Source organism: Nelumbo nucifera, chromosome 3 (genome assembly GCF_055504915.1).
Source record: "Nelumbo nucifera cultivar China Antique chromosome 3, China Antique-T2T, whole genome shotgun sequence".
Lineage (NCBI taxonomy): Eukaryota > Viridiplantae > Streptophyta > Magnoliopsida > Proteales > Nelumbonaceae > Nelumbo > Nelumbo nucifera.
The window spans coordinates 14937397-14947101 of record NC_142651.1 but is presented as its reverse complement, the minus strand read 5'-3'; the positions used below and the strand labels follow the sequence as shown (position 1 = coordinate 14947101).

At 34.8% G+C, this 9705-nt stretch overlaps 1 protein-coding gene across 1 annotated transcript; it reads right to left on the bottom strand.

The window, feature by feature from the left end:
• Nucleotides 1-320: 320 nt before the first annotated feature.
• LOC104597505 (gibberellin-regulated protein 6) lies at nt 321-1897 on the bottom strand. Its single transcript, XM_010259089.3, has 4 exons — nt 1591-1897; nt 1398-1433; nt 1222-1255; nt 321-947 (listed from the first exon to the last, which is right to left on the bottom strand). Exons 1-4 carry the CDS (start codon nt 1660-1662, stop codon nt 766-768), a joined length of 324 nt encoding a protein of 107 aa, XP_010257391.1. The 5' UTR covers nt 1663-1897; the 3' UTR covers nt 321-765.
• Nucleotides 1898-9705: the final 7808 nt, after the last annotated feature.

Here is a 9705-nt window from a genome sequence, read left to right as displayed (position 1 = left end):
GGGGGAACGAAGGAGGAGGGTCATTCCTCATTCCTGCTTTTCCACTTCCCACCTTTTATCTATATGCGTGATTGGGAACTCTTGAGTTTGGTTAAAGCTTAAAAAAAGGACATCCCCCTCGTTGCTAGTGTTAGGAGTCTGGTGACTGACCACTAACCACCGACCACTGTTAGTGGATTACCGTTTTATCTGTTAATCCTAAAGTGATTGACCCCACTTTGTGTTTTACTTTAATACCCAGACCCAGGCAGCCATCAATCTTAATGATCTTCACTGTGTTTTGATTTGTATTATATCACAGTGACTAATGAATCGCAGACTGTAGAAAAAGAAATTAAGCTTTTTTTTTTTAATATTATTTAAGATACGATTATAAAAAGTAGTCACCCATACAACCATCATTGCCTTTTCTTTACTTTGGCCCCACTCTCATTTGGGAAATACAACACCCTTGAAATTCGAAACCCAAAGGAGCGATTCACTCCACTCCAACATTTGAGACTTAACATTAACAGTTACAGTAATTGAGGAATTAAGAAATAAATAAAAAACAAATCATCATCTGCAGTCTGCACTCACTACTACTAGCAGTACGTACTAGTATTTAGTATAATAAGTAAAGAAGGAAGAGACTAACTAGCAATTACTTTGGTAGATTACGTACTAATGCCTATTAATCTCTACTAAGTAGTGGTTGTAACCGTGTCTTCTCCCCCCTCTCTCTCTCTTATGATCTTATCTATATATGTCAATGTATTTGAGTCATCAAGGGCATTTGGGTCCTCCACGCTTGGTCTTCCAGTTGTTGTAGCAGGGACATACGCCCTTGTTGCCGTAAAAACCCGGAGGCACGCACAGGCATTTGTTGCAGCACTTCTGACAGAAGAACATGCATGGCTTGTGGTACTGTGTCTTGCTGCATCTCCTCGTGCATTGCGATGGGCATTCTGATCATTTTCACACACATCAAAGTTCAAAGTTCAAACACAAACCAACGTCAATCTATGATTAATATCAAGTTCAATCTCCCAGCAATTCCCCCCTCTCTTTCCCAGTCTCCCTTGAAATCCTTCTTTTTCACCCGTCAGATTAAATTGGTTTGACTGACGGGCTATAGCGCATTTTATGCACTGGTTTGCGCGATCTTGGTTTAGTTAGCAGGAGAAAGTAGAAACAAGAAGCAAGAAGCAGCAGAAGAAGAGGGTATAGATAGATACTTACGGTATGATTTCAGACTCCCTGGTCCAGATCGGTTCTGAAATATACAAAACATTGATGGTGTTTAGTCTATAGAACCCGCTAAAGCAATTAAGTCCAGACGGAAACTATCCATGAATCACTTGTATATATTTCCAAAATCGAAAAAAAAAACAGAGAATATGGGTAAGAGGGCTTACACTATCCAAGTGATATTCTGCCTCTCTGGCTGATACCTGCAATAAACCAGAAAAGAAGAAGAGAATAAGTAAAATGAACATCCAGGATAAATGCTTTTTGTTTTTGGTAATGGTAATGGTAATGGGGTTGGCTTAATCTAGGCTAACGTGAACCGTGTGGGGCTCAACCCAAGCAAGAAATTAAAGCACTCACCACGGTTCCATGGAGAACAGAGATGGCAAGCAGTACCAACAACATCACACCCACAAACTTAGCCATGGCCATTCTGCTACCAAATTACAAACAAACGCAGCAACAAATGAGCAAACAAAGAGGAAACCCCTTCCCTCCTCCTCTTTCTTGTCTAAGGAAAGAAGACAAGCGAGAGAGAGCGCTAGAAAAGAAGGATGAGGAAGAAGAGGATTTGGTTGCAAGGGTCGTAGGAAATGGAGTATAAATAGGAGTGATGTGCTTCGGACCCCACGCCTAGTCCTAGAGGTAAGAGGTGGTGGTGATGGGCTGGTGGCGGTGGCGCCATTTGGAATTTGGATAAAAGATATCACTAGCCTTCATCTTAATACAAAGCTGTCCAGCATTCATTTTCATTTTCTAATAATGTAATCATTTCAAGTACATCCAGTAGTAAAAATACACTCAAAGAGTCTAAGGTTTAAAAGCTCAAAATAATTTAATTCTCAGTTATCCGACATGCTTGACCACTGTATGGTAGGATCTGGACTCCAGTGTTTGGACCTAATTGAATAATCGACTCTGCTTGGGGTCCATATGTCTCAACTCTGAACTTGGTTAATAATAACCTCTCAGCTTGGCTCTGCTTCCAAATTCCAATCTGAGCATGTGAATACGTTAGCCGGTGGCCAACAATTGTTGTAGTGCATGAATTTCACAAACCGTCGAGGATTTAAACAGTGTTATTTATTTTAGTTTTATATTTGGGTTTTTTTTTTTTTGGTTATTCGTAAATAACTTTTCCAAATTGCTAATTGCGGAATTTGATTCTCATCAACGCTGGATTAACACACCAACGAGGTTGGTGGCTTTGAATGACTCAAAGCGTAAAAGTAAATAGCACTGTTTAGAGCCTCAATGCTTTGTGGACTTGATGCCTTGGAGTAAGGACGGTGGTTTTTGGTGATTATAATGTTGCAGCTGGCGTGGATGCAACTTTTACTACTAAGTCATAACTCATGAAGTCATGATGGGCTGTTTCCCATGTGCTGGCTCTGAACGATGCACATGACCTAAAGCGGATTCCAAGGGACAAAAGTGCATTCCGTGCGCTGTAACCCATCCCTTTCATATTGATCGCAGTCTGACCCTATTCTATTCATAATCATATCATCATATTAATTTCAGTTGTACGACTTAATCCATCATCATTAATCTAAACAGATTTTATTGACTAAATCTTTATCTCTCCCCGGCCACTTAACTTAGCCTTAAACCCCAACTCCACCCTCACCGCCCTATTACACTATCTGAAACACATTAATGCATTCGTTATTATAATTAATGATGTATCTCCAATTTGAGGTTAAAACGCCCCTATTGCAAACAAAGAATACTAAATATGGCTTAAATAGTGAAGCCATAGGATAGGAGTTAACGGAAAAACGCCATGAATACATTCAACGGGATAGTACGTTTCTAAGAAGAAGAGGAACAGTGGTGGACTTCACCAGATTAAGCTATCGGAAACATGTTGATATCATAAACCTACCTCTATCGAAAAGATCTTTCCTTTGCAAGCAGTTTATAATGAATCCTTTCAGGCTTTCAGCTTCTATACATTTGAATCTCCTTCGATGATGATGATGATGATATAAGTAAAATAAATACATGGATGTTTACACTTATGCTACACTTGCCATGTTTCTGTTTACCGAAATCTTCAATCTTTCAGAACGGTCGGTGAGGTTGCAGCAGGTAGGTTGTGATTCGTAATTAATAATGATGATGTACGGTACCTATATAACAGTGCGTGCTACATATACACAACACTGTCCTGTTTGCTGTTTCCGATCTTCTTCCCGTAAATGGGGCCTGACATATTTAACCCCCCCAACTTTTGATGTGTAATAAGTAATGTAGGAAGATAGATGATGCATGGTGACCACTGGGTGGGTGATGGGTCCCAGGCCACAGGCTACAACGTGGTCCGACCCCATCTCATAAACTTTGCCACATGTCCTCAATCCCCTGTTTATCGAATCTAGACTCACCCACCACATGTCACTTAAGAAAATTTCTTAGTGGGCTTCGGTTCGGTTGGGATTTTCTTAAAATTTAAATGGATCTGGATCTGGCTCAAAAGACCTGAGCCCGATGCAGTGTGAAATGAGAGTCATTTAAATATATTAAACTTAGGTCACATTAATGTTTTACATGGTTAATCTAGGCAGTGTTTGGTATGAGAGTCATTTTTCCACAGTGTTTTACATGTAAGTATTTTGATCTTTCTCTCAAATATTCTTGTTTGGTTGAATATTTTTAAATTGTTTCAAGCAAAATAAATTAGAGAATCTATTGTTTCAGCTACATTTGAGAAATGCTTAGAATCCATCCATGTGAGTGCAATTGGAAAATCAAATTAAGGTGAAAGCTAAGAAAATAGTACAAACCTATGTACGTAGAAGGTGGACAATTATTGAGCTGTCTCACCATGGGCATGTATGTGCAAAGGCAATGATCAACATCCACATGGAGCCCCAGCAACTTGCCTTGAATGAGTTTTAAACAGAGATCCAACACAAATACATATATATATTAAAAAGAAAAAAACAAATAGAGATCCCACACCCCATTAATAATATATGAACCCTAATGTCCCCATTACCACTTGAGACCATATAATAACTAAATAATTTTTTACAATAACGTTTGCACTTCTTTTATAAACAAATAAAAGAAATTGTGCAATTAGATTTGTATCATCCAAATCTATGAAGAAAATCGTTTAGGGTACTGCAGACATCCTGGAAACGTCAAACTGGAATCCATCTAAACCTAATTGCCATGAATTCTTACATGGTTGAATAGGATGAATTTGAATTTGAATGAAGCTGAAATGCGTATTTCTCTTGTCGAAACACAACTTTCTATTTAATGCAATGTGGGAATATGCCCTGAATGGTGTGGATCGCACAAAGGGACGAGAAGCTTAATTATTGCATACTAGGAACCAACATGTGGGCATGTTTCAAATACAGCCAAAAAGTTTGCATCTCTATTTATACTAAAGTACATAATTGCCCAGTTTTTACCCCAACAAAAAAAAAAAGATATTTGCCTCATTTTATTTTAGTAAGGGTTATAAAAATTAAATCCAAATAGCTAATGCCTATTTATATAGTACATCCTCTTACACTAGTATTTATAATAGCATAAGTACTGGTATTATTGGGGCCTTATTTTCCTGTTTACAGCTGTTTATTGTATTAATCGCTTCAGTCCTTGTATACAACCAACAAAACATGTTTGAATTCCCTTCCAACATAATCTGGCATTGTGCATCTATGAATGCAAATGGGATCGGATCGGATTCGAATCAGTATATATTTGAATTCGATCTGACATTGTTCATGTCAGATTTGATCTGACTCGAAGATTCAATTGGATCTGATAGAACTCGAGCTGAATCAGGGGTGAAGTCAGGAATTTTTTATGAGAGAGACCAAAACTTATGCATGGCCCATAGGAAAGCCAACCATTGGGTGAAAAGTAAAGGAAGGGAGGAAACTTACATAAAAAAAGGTATTCAGTGTGCAGATTTCTAGACCATGGGGGGGGGGGGGGGGGGGGGGGTATGGCTCCCCTGGGTCCCTCCTAACTCCTCCCCTGATCTGAATTCAAATCCTATCGGATCTTTGGATTTGATTTGATCCATGTGCATCTCCCCATGGGATTAGGATCAACCATAAAACCATGACTCGCCATGTATGTGATGTGCTGAAGGCTACTTTTAATAAGATGAACATAGCTGTTAGGTAGATCTTTCAACAGCCAAGTAGATAATAAGGCACATTGAAATTTGTAAATTAGGGGTGATAATTCTTGGTCTGGCCTAGCCTGCAAATTTCTGGGCCTGGGCCCAGGTTTTTGTTTACAAGCCCGGCTTAGGCCTGCATCAAGCCCAAAAAATTCTGCACCAGGCTTGTGCCCAACATATTATATATATATATATTATTTTATATTAAATATTTACTATTTTATATAAAATATAAAAAATAAGTTTTAACATAAAAATACTAATATTAATAAATTGACACATGTCAACAATGTGTGAACACTTGAACCAACTCAAGTATGAGATGATGGCAAGGCCTTCATTCTCATTGCGTAAGCAATGTGAGACTTTGAAAAACATTCAATGGTAGCATTCACTATTTAGTGTTGCTCTAAGTCTCATATTGCTCAAGAATAGGAATGAAGGCCTTGACTTCAATCTATAAAAGGATAGGTAAGCCAAATTAAACCAACTCTAGGAATAAAATGAGGCCCATGCCTTTTTCTTATGTTTAAGTCCAAAGCTTGGCCAAACCCTATTTAACTTGGGCTTGTGACATATTTTTTGCATGTATTACATGCTATTTAATTAAAAAAAATAAATAATTAATTTTTTATTGTTGAATGTTAAAGGCCCAAACTCATTTCTCATTAGGCCCAGAAAAAACCCGTAAGCCTGACTTGAACCTGGGCTTAGGTTAAAGCCCTCATCATTGGTGCTAAACCCAACTTGGGCCCGGCCTAGGTTATAGCAAGACTGTGCATGTCACCTTGGTTCTCCTTGCTCCATTACCCCAACCCTACATTTTCCTTGACTCTCTCTCTCTCTCCTCTCCCCCTTCCCACCACTCTCAATATGCCATCTCAGCCCCCTCTCTCTTCATTCTTCTCACTTCCCATTGGGTTCTCTCTCTCTCTCTCTCTCTCTCTCTCTCCCCCCCCCCCCAACTCATGTCTTTGACTTTCTATAACAACCTAACTTCTCTCCTTCATTAGCTCAATATATGTTTTATCCTCTCATTCACTTCCTATCTCTAATTCCCCTCTATTCTCTCCACTTTCTCATAAAAATAGGGCCATAATTTATTAAGATTTGGTTTTCCAAATCAAGCAATATTTATATCTATAGACATGATTTCGAGCAAAGAGAGGGGAATAAGGGGAATTCGATGTTTCTTATACATTCACTAGCGGGGACCCGTGCGATGCACAGGATTTATTAAATGAAAGCTAAATAGTAAAAATGGTTATTTACTAAAATACCCCTTATAGTTTCATGGATTTACTAAAATCTACCCTATAATTAAATTTTACTAAAACACCACTTATAATTTGCAATGGATTTAATCAATCTTCCATTAGATGAAAGTGAAAAATGACAATGTTGACTCTAATGTTCATTTAAATAAATTTAATCAAAAGAAAATAAAAATAAAATACCATTTTTTCCCTTTACAAGGCACGGGCAACCACTCTATTGGCTATATTTGGTTAATTTTGTATTCTATACAAAAAAGAAAGTGTTAAGGGTATTTTTGGAATAAAAAATCATGGGCCTAATGGCAAAATAAACACTCCTTAATGAAAGGTTGATTAAGTAAATAAGTGGTAAAATATATGGGATGTTTTAATGCACAAGATTTATTAAGCGAAAGCTAAATAGTAAAAATGGCTATTTACTAATACCCCTTATAGTTTCATGGATTTACTAAAATCTACCCTATAATTAAATTTTACTAAAACACCACTTATAATTTGCAATGGATTTAATCAATCTTCCATTAGATGAAAGTGGAAAATGACAATGTTGACTCTAATGTTCATTTAAATAAATTTAATCAAAAGAAAATAAAAATAAAATACCATTTTTTCCCTTTACAAGGCACAAGCAACCACTCTATTGGCTATATTTGGTTAATTTTGTTTTCTGTACAAAAAAGAAAGTGTTAAGGGTATTTTTGGAATAAAAAATCATGGGCCTAGTGGCAAAATAAACACTCCTTAATGAAAGGTTGATTAAGTAAATAAGTGGTAAAATATATGGGATGTTTTAATGCACAGGATTTATTAAGTGAAAGCTAAATAGTAAAAATGGTTATTTACTAAAATACCCCTTATAGTTTCATGGATTTACTAAAATCTACCCTATAATTAATTTTACTAAAACACCACTTATAATTTGCAATGGATTTAATCAATCTTCCATTAGATGAAAGTGGAAAATGACAATGTTGACTCTAATGTTCACTTAAATAAATTTAATCAAAAGAAAATAAAAATAAAATACCATTTTTTCCCTTTACAAGGCACGGGCAACCACTCTATTGGCTATATTTGGTTAATTTTGTTTTCTGTACAAAAAAGAAAGTGTTAAGGGTATTTTTGGAATAAAAAATCATGGGCCTAATGGCAAAATAAACACTCCTTAATGAAAGGTTGATTAAGTAAATAAGTGGTAAAATATATGGGATGTTTTAATGCACAGGATTTATTAAGCGAAAGCTAAATAGTAAAAATGGTTATTTACTAAAATACCCCTTATAGTTTCATGGATTTACTAAAATCTACCCTATAATTAAATTTTACTAAAACACCACTTATAATTTGCAATGGATTTAATCAATCTTCCATTAGATGAAAGTGGAAAATGACAATGTTGACTCTAATGTTCATTTAAATAAATTTAATCAAAAGAAAATAAAAATAAAATACCATTGTTTCCCTTTACAAGGCATGGGCAACCACTCTATTGGCTATATTTGGTTAATTTTGTTTTCTGTACAAAAAAGAAAGTGTTAAGGGTATTTTTGGAATAAAAAATCATGGGCCTAATGGCAAAATAAACACTCCTTAATGAAATGTTGATTATGTAAATAAGTGGTAAAATATATGGGATGTTTTAATGCACAAGATTTATTAAGCAAAGCTAAATAGTAAAAATGGTTATTTACTAAAATACCCCTTATAGTTTCATGGATTTACTAAAATCTACCCTATAATTAAATTTTACTAAAACACCACTTATAATTTGCAATGGATTTAATCAATCTTCCATTAGATGACAGTGCAAAATGACAATGTTGACCCGAATGTTCATTTAAATAAATTTAGTCAAAAGAAAATAAAAATAAAATACCATTTTTTCCCTTTACAAGGCACGGGCAACCACTCTGTTGGCTATATTTGGTTAATTTTGTTTTTTGTACAAAAAAGAAAGTGTTAAGGGTATTTTTGGAATAAAAAATCATAGGCCTAATGGCAAAACAAACACTCCTTAATGAAAGGTTGATTAAGTAAATAAGTGGTAAAATATATGGGATGTTTTAATGCACAAGATTTATTAAGCGAAAGCTAAATAGTAAAAATGGTTATTTACTAAAATACCCCTTATAGTTTCACAGATTTACTAAAATCTACCCTATAATTAAATTTTACTAAAACACCACTTATAATTTGCAATGGATTTAATCAATCTTCCATTAGATGAAAGTGGAAAATGACAATGTTGACCCTAATGTTCATTTAAATAAATTTAATCAAAAGAAAATAAAAATAAAATACCATTTTTTCCCTTTACAAGGCACGGGCAACCACTTTGTTGGCTATATTTGGTTAATTTTGTTTTTTGTACAAAAAAGAAAGTGTTAAGGGTATTTTTGGAATAAAAAATCATGGGCCTAATTACAAAACAAACACTCCTTAATGAAAGGTTGATTAAGTAAATAAGTGGTAAAATATATGGGATGTTTTAATGCACAAGATTTATTAAGCAAAAGCTAAATAGTAAAAATGGTTATTTACTAAAATACCCCTTATAGTTTCACAGATTTACTAAAATCTACCCTATAATTAAATTTTACTAAAACACCACTTATAATTTGCAATGGATTTAATCAATCTTCCATTAGATGAAAGTGGAAAATGACAATGTTGACCCTAATGTTCATTTAAATAAATTTAATCAAAAGAAAATAAAAATAAAATACCATTGTTTCCCTTTACAAGGCACGGGCAACCACTCTGTTGGCTATATTTGGTTAATTTTGTTTTTTGTACAAAAAAGAAAGTGTTAAGGGTATTTTTGAAATAAAAAATCATGGGCCTAATGGCAAAACAAACACTCCTTAATGAAAGGTTGATTAAGTAAATAAGTGGTAAAATATATGGGATGTTTTAATAAAATGAAAACTATAATGCATGTTTAACTAAATATGTAAAACCATAAGATGTGTTTTAGTAAATGATCCTAATAGAATCACATAAGAGTATACAATTGTTTTATATTTTCAACTTTTTAAATAA

Bases quoted from the DNA above. Each gene is read 5' to 3' on its own strand.
- LOC104597505 (XM_010259089.3), bottom strand. From the start codon at position 1,662: ATGGCCATGGCTAAGTTTGTGGGTGTGATGTTGTTGGTACTGCTTGCC. The intron at 1,256-1,397 runs GTAAGCCCTCTT...TGTATATTTCAG, and splicing joins CAGAATATCACTTGGATAGT to AACCGATCTGGACCAGGGAG. The intron at 948-1,221 runs GTAAGTATCTAT...GAAAATGATCAG, and splicing joins AGGGAGTCTGAAATCATACC to AATGCCCATCGCAATGCACG.